Source organism: Nycticebus coucang, chromosome 12 (assembly GCF_027406575.1).
Source record: "Nycticebus coucang isolate mNycCou1 chromosome 12, mNycCou1.pri, whole genome shotgun sequence".
NCBI classification, from domain to species: domain Eukaryota; kingdom Metazoa; phylum Chordata; class Mammalia; order Primates; family Lorisidae; genus Nycticebus; species Nycticebus coucang.
In genome coordinates, this window is record NC_069791.1 from 62,015,337 (window position 1) to 62,039,735 (window position 24,399).

The following is a 24,399-nucleotide window of genomic DNA, read 5'->3' on the forward strand; positions in this document are numbered from 1 at the left end:
CTCGTGGGTTGATATCCATTTCCACAAATGCCTCTCAGAAAAGGCAGCCTGGGTTCTCTGACTCTTAAGCTGTGTACTCCCCTTGCAAAAGTGAAATACATTGCAACTTGTTTGTTCTATTAAAGACGAAGGAGTTGGTCCAAATCACCTGATTCCTTGACCAACAGAAAGAGGAAAGCCACTAGCAAACCAGCGTCTGGGAGAAGACACTATTTCCCAGGAAGGAGGAAGTGCAGGCGCAAGAGCAAGCTATCAAACTAGCTCCAACAGCCAGCATCAGAGGCAGTGCTAGGAGGATTTGGGACAGCGGTGATGGTGGCACTTGTCAGGAAATCATAAACGAACTCCATCTTTTGGGAGTGAACTGACACAGAAGTTCAGGAGACTTAAAAAAAAAAAATCCAGGCTGGCTTGGCACCTGTGGCTCAAGCGGCTAAGGCGTTGCCACATACACCTGAGCTGGCGGGTTCGAATATAGCCCGGGCCACCAAACAACAATGACGGCTACAACCAAAAAAAAAAGGCGGGCGTTGTGGCGGGTACCTATAGTCCCAGCTACTTGGGAGGTGGAGGTGGGAGAATGGCTTGAGCCCAGGAGTTGGAGGTTGCTGTGAGCTCTGATGCCACAGCACTCTACCCAGGGTGATAGCTTGAGGCTCTGTCTCAAAAAAAAAAAAAAACCAGGGCTGGGCATAGTGGCTCACACCTGTAATCCTAGCACTCTGGGAGGCTGAGGTGGGTGGATTGCCTGAGCTCAGGAGTTCGAGACCAGTCTGAGGAAGAGTGAGACCCCATCTCTACTAAAAATAGAAAAACTAGCTGGGCATAGTGTTACACATCTGTAGCCCCAGCTACTTGGGAGGCTGAGGCAAGAGGATTGCTCAAGCCCAAGAGTTTGAAGTTGCTGTGAGTGAGCTAGGACACTATGGCACCCTACTCAGAGTGACAGAGTGAGACTGTCTCAAAAAAAAAAAAGCCAGAGTGTGTTTTTTTTTTTTTTTTTTTTGCAGTTTTTGGCCAGAGCCAGGTTTGAACCCACCACCTCCGGTATATGGGGCCAGTGCCCTACTCCTTTGAACCACAGGAGCCGCCCAGTAACTCCAGTTCTAATGAAGCTACAGTTTGAGCTGGGGAAGGATATGCCAGCACCTGCCTGCAGGGAACTGATAGTCTCCACCCCCAGTTCTCTCCTAAGTGTTTGGAACTAGAACTCCTTCACTGAACTTTGTCCTAAACAGTAACTCCTCCAGAAACCAAAGAAAGATGGACTGAGCTCACACAACCATTTTCACTTATCAATTGCAGAAAGAAAGAAAAAAAAAACTCTTCAATTAAAATAGCTAAAGCTAGGGTGGCGCCTGTGGCTCAAGGAGTAGGGCGCCAGCCCCATATACCAGAGGTGGTGGGTTCAAACCTGCCCCCAGCCAAAACTGCAAAAAAAAAAAGTAAAATGACAAAACAGCTAAAGCTGCCTAGGGTGGGTAAACTTAACAATTGCATTCCTGATGCTGCCATTCTGGGAAGCATTTTGATGATACCAGCAAGATTACTTTGACCAAGTAATTCCATTTCTTAAAGGCCATCCTAAACAAACAATACTACACACAGAAAAAAAAAATCTATGCACAAATATGTTAGTATGGCATAATTTTCGATATTAAAAAAATGGATACAACTCAACTGTCCACTCCAGGGAAAGGTTGAAAAAACTTTAGTAAATCTTCTCAACAGAAGATGTGCAGTCACTTACAGAAGATCTATGGAAATTACATAATAAATGAAAATACAAAATATAAAACTGCATTTATAACACAGCTAAAACTATGTTTTTAAAAACACAGCATCTGAGGTGGAAATAGGGAGATAGGACTACAGGGGATTTTTATTTCTTCTTTGCATCTCTGAACTTTTCAAATTTTCTTAAAGGCACATATTACTTCAAAGTGTTTTTTAATGGATTGTTTTAAAGGGAAGAAGTAAGTACATTCTGTGGGTTAGAGCTATGTGATCTTAAAAGACCCCTATCAAAAGCATAACCCCACTGGACAGGTACTCCCTGGCTCACAGGTGCTTAAAGGTAGACCTTGGCCTGATGTGGTCCTACATCCACACCTAGTCCTCATGAAAGATTAAGTCAACGGACAGTTATGTTGTGATAAAAGGACCAAGAGAAATCTTAGGTGGTACCTAGAAAGAGTTTAGGATAGAGAGCCAGAATGAATACTGGAGGGACTGGCCCAAGAGGCAGTGAGATGCAAGGTGGGGGGTGAGGCTCATGTCCCTACCACCTGCTTCCTGGCCATACCCTTCTACCCAAAGAACCCATATTCAGGAGACCAGACAGGGTGAAAGGCAATGCTCATAGAGGAATGAGTTATAGGGGTCTCTCCTTAAGAGCCGAGTCAGATAAGCCTGTGCTTCCCCCACAACCACACAAGTTCAAGGGCATTTTCCTCTACCAGTGGCTGTAAAGTCTCAGTGACTTGGATCTGCATGAAATCTGACCTCAAAAGTCCCACATTGCCCTAGAGATTGGAGCTATTTTCTTTTACCCCAAGTGCTAATAGCATCTACAATCAACCTGGTCCCCACCTCTGTCTTCTGAGTTGGAAGCTGTCAGACAACCCCATAAGCTACCAGTTAACAGTCAGCTGGACCTAGAAACCCCTGGAATGCCTTCCACAAGAGCTCCAAAGGCCCTGAACCCTCTGGTAAGAGAAGGGGAAATTCTGTTACTTGGAAGACGGTGCCAGGGGATGAGTTGTAGGGGACTGAACAAGGCAGGAGCAGCCCCAGTTGGCCTCTCCCCATTCTTCTGGAAAGGTCTGCAGGACAGCATTCCCTCAGCATCCAGCCTTCATGAGGACAGAAGAACAAGAGGGAAGTTTTGCGGTATACCTGCAAAGGACACAGGTGGGGAAAGCTACTGACCTTCTCCAGCCTCTCAAAGTGCTCCCGGAGGAACTTCATGGGGCGGTCTGGCTTGCAGACGCACAGGTGTACCACACAGTCTTTGAGGACCTGCTGGATGTTGTGCTTCTGAACATACAGCTCACACATCTTCACGCAGTCTTCCTCCTCAGGGGGGGCACTGGGTGGAGAGGCCATGGTGAGGGTGTCTTCTTCTGTCCTGTTCAGGAAAACCCAAATCACAGGGGCCTTAGGATGTGGTGGGGGACACTGGGGATGCTCCTTTTGGTTCAAAAATATGCACGTGACGTAGAATAAGGTTTATCCTTGTGCTCAAACCCAATTACTTCTATGGGTTTGAGCAACACAGAAGTAATTTATTTTGCATTTGTCAAAGATCTTCCCTTATGTTGGGCCAGGCGAGTTGTTAGAAACAACTCCCAAAGCCTTACCTCTAAGCAAGTCCCAGCAGGGACAAGAAGGCTCAGACAGCGGAGTGTGTGGCTCTGCAGGTGGGAGCAGGCGGTGCCCCTCGGTGTCAGGCCCTGGCCTTAGGAAGCCTCACTTTTGTCCGTCCCCCCCTTTAAGGACACTTGTGTGAACCGTCAATGTTGTCACGACCCGCAGCCTGCTGGAGGTGTCCTCCACAGGCGCTGGGAGGAGGGAGGGGAAGGGGGAGGGAAAGGGGGAGGGACAGGGAAGGGAAGGGGAAGAGGAGGGAAAGGGAAGGGAAGGGGGAGGAGAGGGGAGGAGAGGGGAGGGGTGTGCTGCGGTTAAGGGCTGGTGGTTTCACAGGAAAAGAAAGAAAAAAAAGGAGAAGAGCGGAAACCTCCTGGAGTATGGAACAGGGGAACAATGCAGGCTGCGGCGGCGCGTTCTCAGCGCGGCGAACTGGCTTAAGTCACAATGCCCAGGCCCCGGGCGGCCGCCCCCGCCCCAGACCCTGCTCCCTCGGCCCGCTCCGCCCGGCCCTGCACGCGGGGGAGCATTCTCGGGCCGTGATGGGGGCGCCTGGGTTTGCTGAGTGCGGGCCGGGATGCTCCCTCGGCCAGAGGGGTTGCGGGCAGATTCCACCTTGGACGCCTCGCTGCGACGGGGCCGGGCACCTCCCGTCGCCTGCGTTCCCGACAGGCCTCCCAGGCCCCGCCAAGGCCGAGCTCCAGACAGGGCCGGGGGTCCCAGCGCCGACCCCACCCCAGCCCCGCGTACCTGGATGCGCGGCGCCCGAGGCCAGAAGGCGGTTGCGCGAGGACGCGGGGACGCGGGGACGGCGGGCGAGCGGGTCCCCGCACTGCAGCGGCGCCGCCCTCCGCGCCCGCGCCCGCCCCCGCGCCGCGCCGCGCGCTCGCCGGCTGCATCCAGAGTGGACCTCCCGCACAAGAGTCTGCCCGGCATCTCCCCACCGACCGACCTCCTCCGGCCCCCTTACCCCGCCCTCTCCTCAGCCCCTCCCCGGCCCGCTGCCGACTCTCCCCGCCCCCACTCTGGCCGAAGGGGGACACACAGTAGGTCTTGACAGATCCACACGTTCCGGGGCAGGCCACCCAGGACCACCACCATCGCCCCCACACCAACTCACCCTCCACTCAGACCCTGGTGTAGGGCACCCCCTGCACCCGTGACATTCTTTGAACTGGGGGGTCACATCCATGTGTCTATACTACACCTGACCCCAGCAAGCACACCCGTTCTCTGGGGTCTCTCTGACTCAACGGCCAGTGGGGGTAGCCAGGTGGGCCCAGGAGACCCCAATGAATCGAGTCCATTCCCTTTTCTTGGTTAAGGGCACCAGCTTCACCCAGATACCCCAGTGGGAAAAGGCAGGGCCGTCCTTAATTATTTCCCACCATCCCTGGGAGTCCCCTGGGTAACATCCTAATCCACACATGCAGGCCTGCAGGAAGGAGAATTGTTCTTATTTTTCTATCGCCCCATTCTGCTAGGGTGGTGCCACAGACTTAGTCTCTCTTTCCCTGAAGCAGTGGTTCTCAACCTTCCTAATGCCACAGCCCTTTAATACAGTTCCTGTGGGTTGTGACCCACACGTTGAGAACCACTGCCCTGGAGGGTCTGAATACCAGGAGAGCGAGGACAGGGAGCTCATGCCTTGAAGGAGAGAATATCTGCTCCCTGTCCAAAGTCACCTGTCCACACTTACATGTCCTTATCACCCACCTATTCCACACTCACCTGTCAGCTTCTCTGCTCCATGCCCCCTCATCCCCCACTCACCTATTCACTCACCTGTCACCCCCACAACCTGTCCCCACATATCCACATTCACCTGTCGCTAATCATCTTCAATACTCACTTGTTCTCCTACCTCTCCCACAATCACCTGTCCACACTTATCTGTCCTATGCACACTTGTCACCCATTCATCTGTCCATGCTCACCTGTCCACGCAGTGCTCCATAGGCACCAGCCCTGCCAGCATGCCTTGCCACAGGGCTGGCATTGCCCAGCTCCTTCCTGCCAGCCTGAAGGTAAACTGAATAGGCCAAACAAGAAGCTCCCCTGGGCAGTGCCTGTGACTCGGTGGGTAGGGCGCCAGCCCCACATACTGAGGGTGGTAGGTTCCAACCTGGCCCCAGCCAAACTGCAACAAAAAATAGCCAGGAGTTGTGGTGGGCACCTGTAGTCCCAGCTACTCAGGAGGCTGAGGCAAGAGAATCGCCTGAGCCCAAGAGCTGGAGGTTGCTGTGAGCTGTGATGCTACGGCACTCTACCTAGGGTGATACAGTGAAACTCTGTCTCAAAAAAAAAAAAAAAAAAAGAAGAAGCTCCCCTGATTCTCCACACCTGGCCCTCAGGAGCCTCTCTGGCCCTGGCCATACCTCTGGCAGATTCACACTTGTCCTGGACACGCCTACTGGAAGAGGTCCTTTTTCAGAAATTTGAGTCCAATGTCACCTGAACCAAAACGCCCATCCCACAACCAACTGACCCTTAGGCCATCTCTCCCCTTGGGCCTGCCTGGAGCTGCTACAGACCTTCCTCCTTCTCCTCCAATTTCTCTAGCTCCTCCAGCATGGCCTGGTGCAAGGGTGACAGAAAAAGACCAGGTTTCACCCCACCATGGTGGTGGCCTGGCTTTTTCTCTCATGCGACCTTCCCAGGATTCCCTTGGGAGGAGATGGGGAACCCTTCCTGGCTGACCTAGAAGCACAGCCCTCTGGCCCTGAGGCACCTTTTTCTACTGTGAGCCCTTCCCCTTGGACCATGTCCTTGTGAGATGAGCACCTCCCAAGTTCAGGGATGGCTGTCAGCAGGAGCTCCTAGCCCACCAGAAACTGGGCTTATTCAACTTTGGCTTCTGGCTGAGCCACTCTCCCACACTACGGTGGCAGCAGCTCCTGCCAGCCTCTCTCCTGCAAACATTGCAGGAAAACTCAGATCCCTGTTTGAGTGACCCCCACCCTTCAGGGGCCACCAGTCAGTACCCCTAAGAACTCCCTCCCTGCATTCACTCTTGTAGTAGTGCAAGGCAAGGCTCCTATTGCCCCACACTGGGGTAAACCTTTGCATTACCCCAAGGCATTCCGCTGGCCGCCCCCAACTGGCTTGAGCCAAGGGCAAACACACCAAAATGTCCAGCTCACTGTCTGATCAATCCCAGAGGGTAAAATCAACACACAGACGTGCCAGAGAAAAAATTACAGAAGAATGGAGCCAGGACCATGCTCAGACCATGCCTGGACCTCAACCTACACCATGTATCAAGGCTTTCCAATTATGTTCACCAACAAATGCCTTTTATTGTCCAAACCAGTTGGCTTATTGCCTCTTGTTGGTAGCAACTAGAACAAGGGGACACATCTCTGATCTGAGGTACACACTCCTACCCAGCACAAACACCTCCACTAAATGGCCGGAGATTAGGCAGAGAAAGGGGTTTAGTAAGCACAGATGACCTGAACTTGGTCATCAAACTGTGTAGGCCATCCGTAGTAGGTTACCACCCTGCTCAGCAGCAACAAATCCTGGCTTTTATGTGGTGTCTAAGCAGCTGTTTCCTTCTGAAAACACACAGCTGGTGGTTGGCTGTCCACTGAAAACCCCAGTAAACACACTGGGCTGAGAATGAGTGGGGAGCCCTGTGCTTTTCTCCAACAGAGGTATTCACATGTCCCACCTGTGTGGTTCTTACTTCACTGCAAGATTCACCAAGTGACCAGATGTACCCATAGTGACCTTGCAATGATCCAACCTCAAAGCCAAACTCTGTTCTGCCAATTCTTATTTATCCCCTAAGATTTAACTTAAAAGTTACTTCTGCAGGGAAATTCCCTAGGCCACCTCCCCCCACTGACTCTGGAGGGCCCAGGGCTCCCAGTGCATGGTGATTCCAATCATAAGCACAAGCAAATAATTGTGGAAGGTGCTGGCTTATTTCCTGTCTCTCCTGCTACACTGAGAGTGCAAGTATGCATGAATAGTGCTGGCCTTATTTTTACTTCACTCTGCATGGCAAGGAGACAAACATATTTTCTAGGGTACAAAAAGGGAAAAAAGGCGGCGCCTGTGGCTCAGTGAGTAGGGCGCCAGCCCCATATGCCAAGGGTTGCGGGTTCAAACCCAGCCCCGGCAAAACTGCAACAACAACAACAACAAAAAATAAATAAATAAATAAATAAACATTTATAAAAAAAAAGGGGCGGGGGAGATCATTAGCTAAGCCATGATCTTTGGCTTCTGGAGAGGCTGCAGAGATGGGGCTCTGTAGTTAGACTTCCAGGTGGGGATCCCAGGTCTGCCCTGGGGTTACCTGGGCAGTGTGCAGGAGCTCTCCTGAGCCTATGGGAGGATGGAAGATGCCATTAAATCTTCCAATTGTGGTGGGTAACATGAGGAAATCAGGGACAGGAGGCTGAGCACACCACAAAGCACATGTACGAGCCCAGTAACCGTGAAGCGCAATAGCCAGGTCCTGACTCCTCCCCAGAGCAGATACCTTCACAGCCCTTCAGAGATGCAGAAGGTGAGGCCATAGGGAGGGAGCAGAGGGCAGCTGAGGATGGATGAGAACGCAGATGGAAGGAAGCGAAGCAGGCAGATGGTGCTAAACAAGCTGGTGCCAGTACCAGGCTTCAGCAGAAACTTCCATGGTGAGAAATTGCTCCTGGAGGAGTAAGCCGGACTTCATAGAAATAGTGTTGTCTAATATTCAAGTTCTAAATTGTTTGCTGTACAAGTCTGGGATGCAAAATTTCACACACAATTTTGCCAGAGAATTTCAAGGACGTCTGCTCTACACATGACCCCCTAGTACAGTGGACAGACGGGACAATGGCTGCAGGGTCTCTGCCTCAATCCCCCCCAGCACTCTTACCTTTGGGGTCCTCTCCTTCAGCATGGGGAGGGCCTGAGACTTACTCCTACCCAGTGTAAGGTGATATATGGACACCACACATGCTCCTTGTGGTTGTGGTGCAGGGGATTGTAACATCTGACTTGCTGGGGGGCCCCACTCCTCTGCCGGATTTGAAGAAACCAGGGCTGTGTTGTGAGCTGCTGTGAAAGGACTCTGCAGTCATGAACTGTGGGCAGCCTCCAGCCGATAGCCTATAAGGAAGTGAACGCTGCACTTGAGAGTGGACCCTTCACTGGCCAAGCCTCAGATGAAAACCCAGCCCTGGCATCAACTACAGCCTTCAGAGGACCCAGCAGAACCATTCCTGGATTTCTGACCCACAGAAACTGTGAGTTAGTAAGTGTGTGTCCTCTTAAGTCACTAAGTCTGTGGTAATTTTTTACATAGCAGTAGATAACTAACACAAAGGGGAAATCAAGGAGAAGAAGCCTAGTTTTACGCCTGGGTTCGTGCAAGGCAAGAAAAAACAATGGCAGGAGAAACCAGGAAATATTGAGCAATACCATGTATGAAAATATAAGAATAAAAGAATTAAAATAGTTTGAACCTGACATAAGAATGAACACACAGACTAAGAAAACAGAAGAATTCAAAAATAATCCCAAATATTTACACCCAAATACACTTAAAGGTGACATTGGCCATCGATGGGAAAATTACAAGTTAATAAATATTTTGGAAACAATTAGAAAGCTAACTGGAAAAAAATGCAGGATCTCTGTGTCACTTAGTATATAGATAAATTTCAGATGAATCAAAGATTTAAATATAAACATCAAAAATATAAGAGTAATAGAAGAAAAGTTGGAAAACTATATAATCATGGAGTAGAGGACTTTCTAAACATAACACAAAATCTAGGAGCCTTAAATGTAAAAATTGCTATATTTGGGGCGGCGCCTGTGGCTCAGTGAGTAGGGTCCCAGCCCCATATACCAATGGTGGCGGGTTCAAACCCAGTCCCGGCCAAACTGCAACAAAAATATAGCCAGGCGTTGTGGCGGGGGCCTGTAGTCCCAGCTATTGGGAGGCTGAGGCAAAGAGAATCAACTAAGCCCAGGAGCTGGAGGTTGCTGTGAGCTGTGTGATGCCACGGCACTCTACCGAGGGGGATAAAACAAAATTTTGTCTCTACAAAAACAAACAAACAAAAAATTTGCTATACTTGACAACATAAAAATTAAATTTTTCTGCATTAAAAATGCATTCAAAAGATAAAACAAGGACGTAGCTCAGTGGTCAGGGTGCCAGCCACATACACCAAGGGTGGTAGGTTTGAATCTGGCCCGGGCCAGCAAAAACAACAATGACAAATGCAACAAAAAAATAGCTGGGTGTTGTGGGGGGTGCCTGTAGTCCCAGCTACTTGGGAGGCTGAGGCAAGAGAATTGCTTAAGCCCAAGAGTTTGAGGTTGCTGTGAGCTATGACACCATAGCACTCTATCCAGGGCGATAGCTTGAGACTCTGTCTCAAAAAAAAAGATAAAACAAGAAATAAATTTATTATTATTACAAATAATACTAAATTTAACAAAATATTATTATCATACTATTTTTTACCTACCAAATGAGCAAAAATCCAAAAATCTGACAATGTGGCTGTGCATCTGTAGTTTAGTGGTTAGGGTGCTGTCCACATGCTCCAGAGCTGGTGGGTTCAAACCCAGCCCTGGCCTGATAAACAACAACAAAAAAATAGCCAGGCATTATGGCGGGCACCTGTAGTCCCAGCTACTAGGGAGGCTGAGGCAAGAGAATCACTTCAACCCAAGAGTTTGAGGTTGCTGTGAGCTATGATGCCACAGCACTCTACTGAGGGTGACAACGTGAGACTCTGTCTCAAAAAAACGAAAAAAAAAAAACTGAGAATGTTGTTTTGTTAAGGGTATGGGATATGGGTGTTTATACATTGTAAGAATCTAAATTGATACCACCTTTGTGGAGATAAATTTGGAAAAATGCCATTGAAAATGTAAATGCAGGCTGGGCGCCTGTAGCTCAGCGGCTAGGATGCTGGCCACATACACCAGAGCTGGCGGGTTAGAAGCCAGCCTGGCACCTGCCAAACAACAATGATAACTATAACCAAAAAATAGCCAGGCATTGTGGTGGGCACCTGTAGTCCCAGCTACTTGGGAGACTGAGGCAAGAGAATCTCTTAAGCCCAAGAGTTTGAGGTTGCTGTGAGCTGTGACGCTATGGCACTCTACCCAGGACAACTGAGACTGTCTAAAAAAAAATAGAAATAGGGCGGCGCCTGTGGTGCCATATGCCAGAGGTGGTGGGTTCAGGCCCAGACCTGGCCAAAAACTGCAAATAAATAAATAAAAATAAAAAATAAAACACCTATTATTTTCACTTCCTTCTAAAAAGTGCACTAAAACCACAATTAAGGCATTTTGTATTGAAAGGCATGAACCTCCTTGGAAGTCTGAGAGTAGAAGGGAGTAGTCATTCACTTACCAGAACCAAGGATGCTGAGCCTAAGTCATTAGTGTGGAAAGCTGAGAAGAGCCCAATTTCTAGCCTAGAAGCCTCCAAAATCTCAGGAAGTGAGAGCTAAAGAGTGGGGAAGGCAGGGCTGGTTCTACTTCAGCACAGAGAGTAAGACCATGGGTTTCTAGACAATGGAGGGATGACCACTCCTGAAGCAGGTGCAGAAGGAAAGTGGGTGCACTGGGTTGCAAGACCCAGCCAGGACACGCGGGCCACGTTAGACCCTCCCCCAGGGAACCCAACCTAAAGACACTGGACGAGGGGCATTGGGGTCTGAACAGCTGAGCTTAAGTGGGATGGCCTCCCCATGTGCTCTGAGGCCCAGCTCGCCTGTGAGGATATGGCTAAGACCCCAGGCCTTCTGTGGCCAGATGAAGGCAACACAGCTTCTGCCTGGGCTTCTCCTATTCTTGGGAGGAGGTAGCCCAGGAATAGCCATGTGGAGAGAAGCTAGACTACTGGTAACTGCCAGCATTGAGAGCTGGACACGTGAGTGATCAGCGTCCAGGTGCCTCCAGCCCCTACTTCAACCATGGAATAAAAGGAGCCCCGTGACCCATCAGCCCCATGACCCATGCAATCTGTGAACTTAATACCATTGTTGGAGACCACTGTGTTTTGGGGCGATTCATTAGGCAGTGTCACATAACAGGGAACCACATCAAGATCGCTATGCCCCAAGCCAGACACCTGCTTCTGCTCCACAGCCTGGTCACCATCCAGTGTTTTGCATCTCTGTGAGAGAGGCCTCCATCTGTCCAGTTGGCTGAGCCAGAACCCTGCAGGTCCTCCTGACATCTGCCTCCCTCTATCTCCTGTCTGTGGCCAAGTCCTGTCAATGTTGTCTACAGAACAACTTTTGAATCTGCCCACATTTCTCCACGAGCACTGTAGTCAAAACCAGTATCACCTCTTGTCCGGATGTATCTCCCTTGTCCACTCAGAGGCATTTTCTGCACACCCTTTTGAAAAGGACATGCCCTTGTCTCCCCTTCCCTCCATATCTAGTTAAGAGTCGTCACTCTTCAAACCCCACTCCAGTGTCTGCTCTGCTGCTTGTGTCACAGCCGTGTTGGTATGTGTTACCCACCTATGTCATGCCCCTGTTGGTGTGTTGTCCGCCAACATCATGTTTGTGTCAGTGTGTGTTGCCCACTTTTATCACAACGTCAGTGTGTGTCATCCGCTAAGTCACAGCTGTGTCCGTTTGTGTTATCATCTGAGCCTCCATCTCACTGCTGTGTGCTCAACTCCATGGGAAGGCACTGCACCTGCCTTCATTCATCCTTGTACGAGGGTGCCAAGCAGAATGCCCAGAAATGTCACACTCCAGATAAATATTTGCTGAACAGAGTGATAAATGAACGAACTAAGGGTTATTTGCTCAAATCAGTTTATTATGCTGGACTAAATGACGTGTTTTCAAACATGTGACAGAGACATTGGACAAGCAAGACTCCTGTAAGGGACTTGGAATTCACCTTTTTCTTACCTTTTGTGGCTCCTTGAAATATATTCAGTGGAGGATGTTCCGTTTCTACCCCTAGATATACAGACAGCTCTATCACATTCTGGCTCAAACATAGAAAATTTAAATATTCAATAATTATGCTAAGATATACAACCCCATATCAACTTAGTCATTGTAAGTGTCCAGTAAAAAAGCATTTCCCATCTTGCAGGCGGTCGGTTTGTCGGTAGCCACTTGGGGAAGAGATAGCTGCTGCCATTTCTTTTTCCCAGGCTGTCTCTTCCTCCACCCTCCTCAGATTTGCTGATGGGGGTCTGGGCTCTCCCACATGGTAAGAGACTCCAGCAACCAGAATCTCCAGAAAAAATATCAAACCCCAAACCCAGAGCCACTGTGTCAACACCAGCTGCTTGGATAAGTGGAATCATACAGGATGTGTCTTTTGGGGACTGGTTTGTTTCCCTTAGCATCATATCCTGCAGGTTCATCCATGATGTGGCATGTGTCAGAATCTCCCTCTTTTCTTTTTTTTTTTTTGAGACAGAGTCTCAAGCTGTCACCCTGGGTAGAGTGCCGTGGCATCACAGCTCATAGCAACCTCCAACTCCTGGGCTCAAGCGAGTCTCCTGCCTCCGCCTCCCAAGTAGCTGGGACTACAGGCGCCCGCCACAACGCCCTGCTATTTTTTGGTTGCAGCCATCATTGTTGTTTGGTGGGCCTGGGCTGGATTTGAACCAGCCAGCTCAGGTGTATGTGGCTGGCGCCTTAGCCACTTGAAACAGAATCTCCCTCTTTTTTAAGCTGAATGATATTCCATCGTATGGATAGACCACATTTGTTTATTCATTCATCTGTAGATTGATATATGAAAGAAAATAAAAATCTCAGGACCTCCCCCCCCAAACTCCCTATACAAAAGAGGAAGTAAAGGCCCCAGGTACCTGTGAAGAGCTGGCCCCATAAACCATTCATTAAGGGAATTCCTTACTGACTTTCCATGAGCAAGGACATGCAAGTTGTTAAGTTAGGTCCACAGGCTGTGTCTAGCTCCTAAAACTAAAATCTGTTCAATGGTATACCATTAATGAACTACAAGTTTATCTCCATACGTGTAGATCAAAGGCAAGACAAGATCATTCTTTCACCTACGCAGGGACAACTGCTCCCTTCACACTCTTTTAATCTTCTAACACTTACCTCATCTTACATAAAATGTAGATTTTCCTGGATTTAACAAGAATGTAAGCATTTTGTCTTTGTTTCACCACCCAGTCCCCTCTGATTTCCTTTTTCTTTCTGTATGCCCTATTCCCCTTAAATACTGAAACTCCCAAACTCCTTAGGAAAACAGCCACATATTTGTCTGGTTTGTGTTTTTCCCAGGTGCTTCCCCAGCTTAGATCTGTGCCTCAGGCCCTTATTTTGGGTTGTCAGATACTCTGGCTGGTTCTGACTTTTGACAATTGTACACAGCGCCACTGAGAACGTGAGTATACAAATACTAATTTTAGGCCAGGTGCAGTGGCTCATGCCTATAATCCTAGCTCTATGAGGATGAAGCAGGTGGATTGCTTGAGCTCATGAGTTTGAGACCAGCCTGAGCAAGAGTGAGACCCCTGTCTCTAAAAAATAGTCAGGCATTGTAAGGGGTGCCTGTAGTTCCAACTACTTGGAGGGTCCAAAAATATATATATCAATTTTAATACTCTCCTTTCAATTCTTTTGAGTATGTACCCAGAAGCGGGACTGCTAGGATTAAGTGGTATCTAATCCTATGTTCAGTTATCTGAGAAACCTCCATACTGTCTCCCATAGCAGCTTCAGCATTTTACATTCCCACTAGCAGTACTTGATTTTCCACATCCTGGCCAACCCTTGCTATTATTTCATTTTTTGATAATAGGTATTCTAATGGATGTGAAGTAGTTTCCAGGTCTCTCTCTCGCTTTTTTTTTTTTTTTTTGGCCGGGGCTGGGTTTGAACCCACCACCTCCAGCACATGGGGCCCAGCGCCCTACCCCTTTGAGCCACAGGCGGCACCCTGTTTCCGGGTCTCTGATACACCAGCTGGGCAGTGTCTCAGCATCAGTTCCACCACATTCCCATGGTCAAGGCAAGTTCCAAGGCCAGGTGAGATTCAGCATCAGTGGGAACAGACTAGAGGTACATGCGGGGGTTGAAAGAAAAATCCATGGCCATCTTTGGAAACTATCCACCAGAATCTCATATATTCACTGTGGGATTTTTGTAAATTTAATTTGCAAAAGTTCCCTTCTATTCTTGACTTGCTAAAAGTTTTATCATAAATGTTCAATTTTATCAAATGTTTCTTCTGCATCTACTGAGACAATCCCATGATTTTTCTCCATTTTTTAATGTGGTAAATGATATTAAGTCAACTTTCATTCCTGGAATAAACTCAACTTGATCATGATTTATCCTACTTTACATCTCTAAATTTGATTTGTTCATATTTTGATTGGGATTTTTATATCTGCAGTCAATAAAAAAGGCTTATCTACAACATTCCTTTCATGTAATGTCCCTGTCACATTTTTGGATCAAGGAAACGAATTGGGAAATGATCCCTTTCTATTCTTGGGAAAACGTTATTTAAGACTATAGTTCTTTCTTTTTTTTTTTGAGACAGTCTCACCATGTTGCCCTTTAGAGTGCTGTGGCATCACAGCTCACAGCAACATCCAACGCCTGGGCTTAGGCAATTCTCTTGCCTCAGCCTCCCAAGCAGCTGGGACCACAGGCACCCACAATGCCCAGCTATTTTTCTGTTGCAGTTGTTTAGCTGGCCCAGGATGGGTTCAAATCCGCCACCCTCAGTGTATGTGGCTTGCGCCATAACCTCTGTGCTATGGGCGCCTAGCCAGTTATTTCCCTGTTACAGGTTTTTGAAGTATTAGTAAAGCCAACTGAGCCTCTGGCCTTCAATTGCTGAGAGCAGGGTGCCTCAAGTTACAAATTTGATTTCCTTAATAGGTATTATTCACTTCAGGTTTTCTATTTCTTCTTCTTTTTTTTTTTTTGTCTTTCTATTTCTTCTTGTGTAAGTCTCAGTAAATTTTCTTAGATTTCTCTACTTCATATACTTTTTTGATATAAATTGGTTTATGTTACTCTATTACCTTTTTCATTTGCTTAGAATCTGTAGTGACAGACCCTTTTACACTCCTCATATTGGTATTTGCACTTTCTCATTTTTTCCATTTTTGACAGTTCATCAATTTTTTTTTTTTGAGACAAAGTCTCACTTTGATGTCTTGGTTAGAGTGCTATAGCATCATAGCTCACAGCAACCTCAAACTCCTGGGCGCTTGGCTCAGACAGTTCTCTTGCCTCTGCCTCCTAAGTAGGTTTTTTCATTCAGCACAGTTTTTTAGAGATTCACCCAAGTTGTTGCATGGATCAGTAGTTTCCTTTTCATGTCTGAGTAGAATTGTGCTATTTTCCATGTGTGGAGATTTTCCTGTTATCTCTATTGCTGATTTTTAGTTTGATGCCTCTATTGCTCTGTAGTATTCCTCTTTTAAATCTGCTAAGGTTTGGCTCGGTGCTTGTAGCTCAGCGGCTAGGGCACCAGCCACATACACCAGGACTGGCAGATTTGAACCGGCCTGGGCCTGACAAACAACAATGACAACAGTAGCCAAAAAATAGCCAGGTGTTGTGGCGGGCACCTGTAGTCACAGCTACTTGGGAGGCTGAGGCAAGAGAATCGCTTAAGCCCAAGAGTTCAAGGTTGCTGTGAGCTGTGATGCCACAGCACTTTACCAAGGGTGACATAGTAAGACTCTGTCTCAATAAAATAAAATAAATCTGCTAAGGTTTTACAGCTCAGGACATGACTGTCTAGGACTATGTTCTGTGGGCACTTGAAAAAAACATGAACTCTACTCCTGCTCAGTCACAGTATTCTGCAAGCAGCCATCAGCCCCTGAAGGTTGCTCTTGGTGTCCTACTGAATCCAATCAATCATGCCTAGGAGTTCCAGCAATTGCTGAGAGTGGGGTGCCAAAGTCCTCAACTGCACTAACACACTTGTCTCTCCTCTCAGCTCTAGCAGTTTTTATGTATTTCAAAGATCTATTGCTTGCTGTGAACCCCTTTGGGACTGCTGTATCTTGTCAATGGGTTGAGTCTTTTGTCATTATGGAAGGTCCTTCTTTTTCCCCTATTCTGAAGTCCACTTTGGGTAATATTAGCATGGCCACTCCTGCCTTCAAAATTTAGTTTACATGATAGACTTTTCCCATTCTTTTACTTCCAATCTATGTCATTGTGTTTGAAGTCAGCTTCAACATACAGTAGACGTACAGTTGGGTCATTTTTTTAATCTTACCCTGCTAACCTCTGTCTTCTGATTGATGTGTGCAGGCCATTTACATATAAATTAGTGTTACACCTACATTTACATCTGTCTTTTTATTGTTTTTGTTCTCTCTCTCCTGCTTTCCTGTGGGATAAACATTTTTTTGAATTCCACTTTAAAACAGTTTTGAGCTCATCACTATTATGTAGTCTTCTCAGTGGTTGTTCTAAATACCAACATACATGTAAAAACACATCAGTCTATTGGTGTCAACACTTTACCACCTCAAGTGCAGTGTAGAAATCTTACTTCCGTTCAAGTCACTTACCCTTCTCATTTTTCAAATGTATCTGTTGTAAGTACCTCCTCTTCCAGATACACTGAGCCCCGTATCAGTGTTATAATTTTGGCTTCAATAATCAAATGTGACTCAAGAAACTCATAGCTGAAGGACAGTCAGTGACGTTTACTTCTGTTTCTCACATTCCATTTTTCTTCCTTAGTTCCTGAGCATCCTAGTCCGCCTACGTTACAATTTTCTGTTTGGAGAAATTTCTTTAGGCATTCCTTTAAGGTAGGTCTGCTGCTTTTGAAAATATCTTTACTCCTTCAGTCTCAAAGAGTAGTTTTGGTGGATAGAGGGTTCACAGTTGACAGATCTTTTCTAACCACACTTGAAAACTGGTTTCCCTGGGCAGCGCCTGTGGCCCAAAGGAGTAGGGCCCCAGCCCCATATGGCAGAGGTGGCAGGTTCAAGCCCAGCCCCAGCCAAAAACTACAAAAAAAGAAAAACAAAACAACTGGTTTCCCCTTCCTTCTTACCTGTACGGTTTTGGATAAGAGATCTGTCATTCTCATTGGTGTTCCTCTGTAAGTAATGCATCATTTTTGTCTTTCTGGTTTTAGTTTTCAGAATTATCATGTGCCTTGGTGTGGGATTTTTGGAGGGCTTATTAGGCTAGGACTTTTTTTACTATTGATTGATTGAGACAGGGTCTTGCTCCATCTTCCAGGCTGGAGTGCAGCAGTGTCATCAAAGCTCACTACAGCCTCAAACTCCTGGGTTTGAACAATCTTCCAGCCTCAGTCTCTCAAGCAGCTAAAGTACAGGAATGTGCCCAACTAATTCGGGGTCAGCTGGTCTCAAACTCCTGGGTCTCCCAAAGTGCTGAGATTACAAGTCTGAGTATCTATGCCTGGATTCACCTTCTTGATTCTGTGGGTTTATGTCTTTCACTGAATTGGGGATTTTTTTCAGCCATATTTTCTTCAAATATTTCTTTAGCCTCCCCCCCACCTCTTCTTGTTCTGGGAAGCTGATGATACAAATTATTGTCTCACATATCTCTGAGACTCTGTTCACTCCTCTCAGCCCATCTTCTCTCTGTTGCTCAAATCAAGTAAATTCCATTGGGGCCTTAAAGTTCCAGGGTCATCCTGCCATCTCCATTCCACCACTGTATCCCCCCAGAGGACACCAAATTATTGCAGTTATTATATTTTTCAGTTCTATAATTTCCACTTGGTTCTTTTCATAACTTCTATTTCTTTTCTAATACTTCCTATATTTCTCATTTGTTTCAAAAAGACCAATTATTTTTTGGAGCATTTTTATAACTGCTGTAATATCCTTGGGAGATCATTCCAACATCTGGTTTACCTTGGCATTTAGGCCAGTTAATTGTCATCTCACACTCAAATAGTTTTCTCAGTTCTTGGTATGAAAGGTGAATTTCAAATGTATCCTGAACATCCAGGTTATCATGTTTGGAGACTCCTGATTCTATTCCAATCTTCTGTTTCAGCAGGCAGGCGTCCTGTTCAGGGTCAATGGCCTTCTCATATTCAGAGGCCCTGTGTTACCCTCCTGAACTGCTTTTTTGAGAGCGCCATGGTGTCATGGCTCACAGCAACCTCCAACTGGGGTTCAAGCAATCCTCTTGCCTCAGTTTTTCTATTTTTTAGTAGAGATGGGATCTCACTTTTGCTCAGGCTGGTCTCGAACTTGTGAGCTCCAGCAATCCATCCACCTTGACTTCCCAGAGTGCTAACGTTACATGCGTGAGACACCGTGCCCAGCCCTGATCTGCTTTATTGATATGACTAGTGCTGCTGCTCAGTCTCTATTGGTGCTGCCTGGTGTCACTGGGCCACCTTCTGCTGTGGTGGGAGTGAGGCAAACATGTTCCTCCTGCACCTTCTTGTGCTACTAGGAGGCAGGCCAGAAGATTTCAATCCTTGGCCCCTCAGTTGTGTAGCAAGGGTTGGGTGGGCCTCCAGGAGGTATGAAGATAATGGAGATGAGGTGGGAGTTCCTTACTGCATTTCTATGGGGTATCCCCTTTCCCAGCCTTTTGGCCAAAAGCAGGCAGCTTTCCCTAAAGATTAATCTATGCCCATTGGCTGTTTTGAGTTGTAGACCTCTCTGGTGCCTACTCCAGGAATATATAAGAGAAAAAAAAGAAGGTTCAGAGAATCCAGTACACTGCTATTCCTCTAGTCCTAAGGTCTCTAACCAGGGTGTTATTTTCTTTCCAACTCTCAGGATACTTTCCCCTTTTGTCTGTTGAATTACTTACAAAGAATTTTGCTGTACTTCAACAGAAGAAGCAAGGAAAAATGAAGTGGCACCATCCTAATTTAAGTGTTCATCATCATCTCTCATTTGGACTGCCACCACCATCCATTGGGCTCTCCCTACTAATCTGTCTCTCAACAATAGCCAAGGGTCCTTGAAAAGCAAAGACCTGGACGTCTGGCTTCCCGCCGGAGCGTGGTGGAGTCTGCGAATTACATTTCTGCTCATCCTTGATCTGGTGGAGCTGCTACCATGAGCAAAGCTCACCCTCCCGAACTGAAAAAATTTATGGACAAGAAGTTATCATTGAAATTAAATGGTGGCAGACATGTCCAAGGAATATTGCGGGGGTTTGATCCCTTTATGAATCTTGTGATAGATGAATGTGTGGAGATGGCAACTAGTGGGCAACAAAACAATATTGGAATGGTGGTAATACGAGGAAATAGTATCATCATGTTAGAAGCTTTGGAACGAGTATGAATAATGGCTGTTTTGTGGAGAAATCCATGTCCCGTCTCCAATGAGCCTGTTTTACTATGATGTCAAAATCGAGTCTTGTACATTTTCATATTCAACTTTTTGTTAAATAAACTTTTCTAATAGTCAAAAAAAAAAAAAAAAAAAAAAAGAAAAGCAAAGACCTGATCTTGCCAATGCATCAACTTAAAATCTGAGGCCTCCATTGTTTTAAGTCCAAGGCTCTGTGGTCTGGCACCACCCATCTCAACACTCCCTGCCTACTCCCCCACCAGAAGCTTTTAATTTTCTTAACAGTGGCTGCCTCTTTCACTGTGGTCCTTTACTAGGGCTGCTGTAACAAACACGGAATGGATGGCATGAATGACAGAAATTTAATTCTCACAGTTCTTTAGACTGTAAGTCCAAGGTCAGAGTGTGGGCAGGGTTGGCTTCTCCTGAGGCCTCTGTCCTTGTCTTACAGACAGCTGTCTTCATGTTCAAGTCACATTCTCCCTATGTGCATTACTGTTTCCAAATTTCCCCTTTTCATGAGAATAGCCATCATGTTAGGTCAGAGCCTGCCTGAATGACCTCATCTTAACTTGATTACATTTGCAAGGACCTGGTCTCCAAATAAAGTCACATTCTAAGGTACTGGGGTAAGGGCTTCCAACATACGAATGGGGAGGCACAATTCAGCCCCACTCCCACCAGAGGGCCTCTGCCTGGGCTGTTCCCTCCCTCTGCAACTCTGTCTCCAGCTCCTCCCCATATCACCTGGTTAACTCTACTTATTTTTCATATTTCACGTCCAGCAATTGCTCATTAGGGAAACCTTACAAGTCTACATCAACTTCCTTTGACATTCACTGTCTTAAAAATCACTGTGGCTAAACGTTTATTAATGTAATCTTTTCATTAAGGGCTGATCTTCTGCAAGGCCACAGGACCTGTTAGAGTAGGGACCTCGCCGCAGTGCCCTCAGCCCCAGGACCATCAGACAGGGGCGGGTGCAACGACGCCTACAGGAGAAAAGAGCGACAAAGATTATGAAAAGCAGCGTACATCTAACAAACACAACGCTCGCCTGTTCACGCCGCCATTTAGCAAAAGAAGCGTCAACAACCACCAAAAAAAAGGAGTGTAAATTCAAAATAACGTCCAGTCCTTACAATCAAGAACGTTTTGCTTTTTTAAAATCATTAAGTGGACGTTCCGAACCGCGAGAACTCGGGCTCCTGCCTGGGTCCGCCAGCCTTTCTCCCCAGCCACGAGGCGGGACCTGAGTCGGAATTTAGACCCTGCTTCCCGGAGCAGTCGAGCGGCAAGGAGAAGATTCCATATGCCGACACCGACCCCGGGAACCCCGCGGTAAACCCAGGCCCCTCACGAACTCCGAGACCGGAAGACCCCGCGGCCCTCCCAACCCCAGGCAGCCGCGCGGCGCGCCGGAAGTCCAGCCGTAATCCGTGCCGCGCCGTCGCGAAAGCATCGGTTCCCCGTGGTGACGGGCGACGCGGAAAGATGGCGGCGCCGGGGTTGGTGGAGGCCACTGACCCGGCCGAAGCAGTAGAGACAGCCGAGGCGGCGGAGCTAAGCCGCGCGCTGAGCCGCCTGCTGCCGGGGCTGGAGACGGACAGCAAGCTGGGCCGGCGGCAGGCGCTGGAGGCCCTACGGCGCGTGCTGGAAGAGGCGGGGCCCGCCACCGATCCCGCCGCCTTCCAGGGCCCCTGGGCGCGTCTGCTGCTGCCGCGCCTGCTGCGCTGCCTGGCCGACCCAGCCGAAGGCTGCCGCGTGCTGGCAGCGCACCTGCTGGGCCTGGGCCTGCAGCGCGCCGCGCGGCCACGCGACGCTCTGCCGCGCCTGCTGCCCGCGCTCGCCGCGCGCCTGGCCAGCCCCGAGTCCGCGCGCCGGCCGCCACCCGAGACTTGCGAGGAGCTGCGCTTGGGGCTCGTACAGCTGCTCGGCCTGGCTGTGGGCTTGGGCGGCGCGGCGCTCGCGCCCCACCTGGATGACGCGGTGCGCGTGTTGCGCTGCACGCTGCTCGACCCCTTCGCTGCGGTGCGCCGAGAGAGTTGCCAGTGCGCCGCCGCCCTGGCGCGCGCCACGCCGGGTGAGCGCCGTGCGCTGCGTTTGCCCCAGCGGTCCTCAACCATCACCCCTCGCGCCTCCTGCCTGCGGCGATCGCGCCCCGCCTGTTCCGAGTCTCCCAATCTTCCCAGCTCGCGCTCGGCTTGCTCTACGCCCCCAACCTCTCCAGCTTGCGCCCCGTCTGCCCTCCCGTCACCCAACCTTCCCAGTTTGCCCCCTGCCTGCTCCCGGCCTCCCATCTCCATCAGCCCAAGCTCAGGAGGTAGTCGCCTCTTCTGGACCCCCACCTTTGCTGCTCCTGTCCAGATTCCTGAAAACTACCGCAGGAATTTCTTTTGAGCCAGTTGGAGTGGAATATGTTCTGGTAGCTCTCGCAGGGGTGATTTTTACCCGGGGGGTTAAATTGACCACACTTTGATAAATGCCCATTTTTTGAGCCTGTCTGGCCTCCGCTATGAAGGGAGCCGGTCTCTCTTTCTGCACTTTAATCCAGTGCCATCATTTTAAAAGCTCTTATCTGACCAAGACATTTCTTTTCTCTAAGTAGTCTTTTTTGCACGTCTTGCTCCAGTTCCGTCTCTGGGATGTGGGCTAAGAGTCACCTATTTAATGGTGGCAGGAATGGTTCCCCTGAAAATCCCTGGGTCAGAGGGAGCCAGCCATGAGGAATAAGCTCATCAGATTTGAGGAGTAGGAAAGGAGGGAGGGAGAGGCTGGCAGGGGTGGTGTGGTCCACATGCTCTCTGGGTAAAGTTTGGATTTAGCAGGAAATGCAGGACTATCCCTCAGGTCTGGGGTTTTAACAGATCACTCTGGCACTGTGTGGAGAACAGGTTACAGAGGTGGCAAGAGAGGGAATGAGAAAGTCACTGGGGCTGTTATCAATCCATACTTTGAATGACGGCTTGGACAGATCCAGGAGGGGGTCTGCTAATAGAGAGGGAAGGAAGCCAACAGGTTAGGGATGTTTGGAAGGCAGGACTGACATGACTTCCTGTTCAATTGGGCAAGGAGTGAGGAAGGAGATCTTGTGTAAACTCTCAAAAGGAAAAACCCCACTTAGGATAGGGTTAAGATTTCCATTTTGGTTACATTAATTTTGGATTTCAGATACTCTACTACTCTAGTGGGAGTTTGGGGAAAAGGCTTATGCTGGAGATGGCTGTTAGGAACTCCACACATTTTATGCATCTCTCATCACCCTTGTCCATCTCTCCCTAGCCTGGGCACCAGCCTCCTTACAGAGGGGCACTTCCCAGGTTTCCCAAGTTTCCTCTGTGGACTGTGTGTCCTGTGAAGTCAGGACTGCACCTAAATGAGCCCCAGCCCTGAGCACAGTGCATGTGATGGCATGGGTACTCAATGATGCCTTGTGGAGTGGTGGACTATTTTTTTCTGCTCATAGCATTTTCCCCCTCCCAACACCATCCTTCTGCCACTCTCCCCTGGATAGGAAACCTCTTCCCTGCCCTGCCCCCCTCCCCACTGGAGAGTAGCCGCCTGTGTCTGCCGACTTAGGTGAAAGAACTCACCCAAAGTGTCATTGAAATAGCCATTTCATAGACGGGTCCCAAGTAGTGTAGGACTGAGGGCAGAACTCCAAAACAAGACGGTCAGCTTGGCTCTCACAGAGACCTTTCTGGTTCTCATTTTCTGTGAGGACTTTATGAAGAGGAGGTAGAGTAACATTGCCCAGAGTGGTGTTGGTCTGGTTTCAGGTTCATCTGAGAGTGAGAACTTGCTTTGTGTCCTCTGGGCTTATTTTCTTCCTCTGGCCAGTGTCCCTTTCAGGCACCACTGTAGCTGTCAGCAGTGGGGTCTAACCCCTTTGGTGCCCACTTCCTAGCCTCCAAGACATAGAGGTGCCATCCCTGAATGTTTCCCTGTGTTGGGTGACACAAAGCTTTGCTTGGCAGCCTGAGTTGTGGGCTGTTCTGCAGAAGGGGTCTCAGGTGGGAGAGGAAGGGAGGAAGAGGGTCACCATCATGGTGGCCAGTCCTGAGAGTCTGCAGAGATGGGCTTGGGGTGAGGAGTATGGGAGAAGCTCTGGTGATTGGTGGCTTCCTTGTCCCACAGACCACTTCCACATGCAGTCCGAGTCTCTGATTGGCCCTCTGATGCAGACCATCTCCCATCAGCACTGGAAGGTCCGAGTGGCTGCCATCGAGGCCACAGGCACCGTGATCCAGTTTGGCAATGGGAAGTCCGTGGATGATGTGCTTTCGCATTTTGCTCAGCGGCTCTTTGATGATGTGCCACAGGTAACAAGCCTTTCTCTGCTGGACAGTCTGTTCCTCTTTCTACCAGAAACATGCCGACCTACTATTTTTAACTAACTCACTTGCTTTTTTTCTTTTCAAGATGTTACATGTACCAAATGTACTTTTATCATTCTCAGTTACAAAATGTTCCTATTTAACCATCTTTGAAAAGCCATGAGAGAGCTGAATCATATTAAAAGTGTTTGTTATTGTCAATTCCAAGGAATGCAAGAAGGGTTTATTTTTGTAATTATGGTGTCTTAAAAGGCAAAAAAATCCAAAGTGTGTGTACTTGAGCAGTTTGCGGAAACATCTTTAATGTGTCCGTTTGTCAAGGCGAATTTGCTGAAAGGGCAGTGGTTGCTGGACCTAGCCTGGGAGAAGACTGTAAGGCTGGGCATAGATAATTCATGCCGTTGGGCTTGAAAACCC

General features: G+C 48.3%; 3 protein-coding genes across 4 annotated transcripts in view; 2 read left to right on the forward strand and 1 right to left on the reverse strand.

Annotated features, from left to right (window-relative positions):
* PRKAR1B (protein kinase cAMP-dependent type I regulatory subunit beta) overlaps nt 1–4,316 on the reverse strand; it is a 161,340-nt gene extending 157,024 nt beyond the window's left edge. The window contains exons 1-2 of one of the 2 annotated variants that reach the window (XM_053554643.1): nt 4,120–4,316; nt 2,932–3,130 (exon numbers count right to left, since the gene is read on the reverse strand). In XM_053554643.1, the coding sequence (XP_053410618.1) occupies nt 2,932–3,130; nt 4,120–4,268 (348 nt within the window). In that variant the 5' untranslated portion in view covers nt 4,269–4,316. Of the gene's footprint in view, nt 1–2,931; nt 3,131–3,362; nt 3,513–4,119 lie in introns of those variants that run through there. The other variant, XM_053554644.1, reaches the window with a different exon arrangement.
* A 15,015-nt stretch (nt 4,317–19,331) lies between these two features.
* Nucleotides 19,332–19,760, forward strand: LOC128560960 (small nuclear ribonucleoprotein G). Its single transcript, XM_053554648.1, has one exon. The coding sequence runs from the start codon at nt 19,406–19,408 to the stop codon at nt 19,634–19,636; it is 231 nt and encodes a 76-aa protein (XP_053410623.1). The 5' UTR covers nt 19,332–19,405; the 3' UTR covers nt 19,637–19,760.
* A 1,241-nt stretch (nt 19,761–21,001) lies between these two features.
* The window catches only part of DNAAF5 (dynein axonemal assembly factor 5), a 45,412-nt gene continuing 42,014 nt past the window's right edge, over nt 21,002–24,399 (forward strand). The window contains exons 1-2 of the mRNA XM_053554649.1: nt 21,002–21,728; nt 23,783–23,967. Of these exons, the coding sequence (XP_053410624.1) occupies nt 21,140–21,728; nt 23,783–23,967 (774 nt within the window). The 5' untranslated portion in view covers nt 21,002–21,139. The remainder of the gene's footprint in view (nt 21,729–23,782; nt 23,968–24,399) is intronic.

Coding starts and splice junctions, on each gene's coding strand:
- LOC128560960 (XM_053554648.1), top strand. CDS start 19,406: ATGAGCAAAGCTCACCCTCCCGAACTGAAAAAATTTATGGACAAGAAG.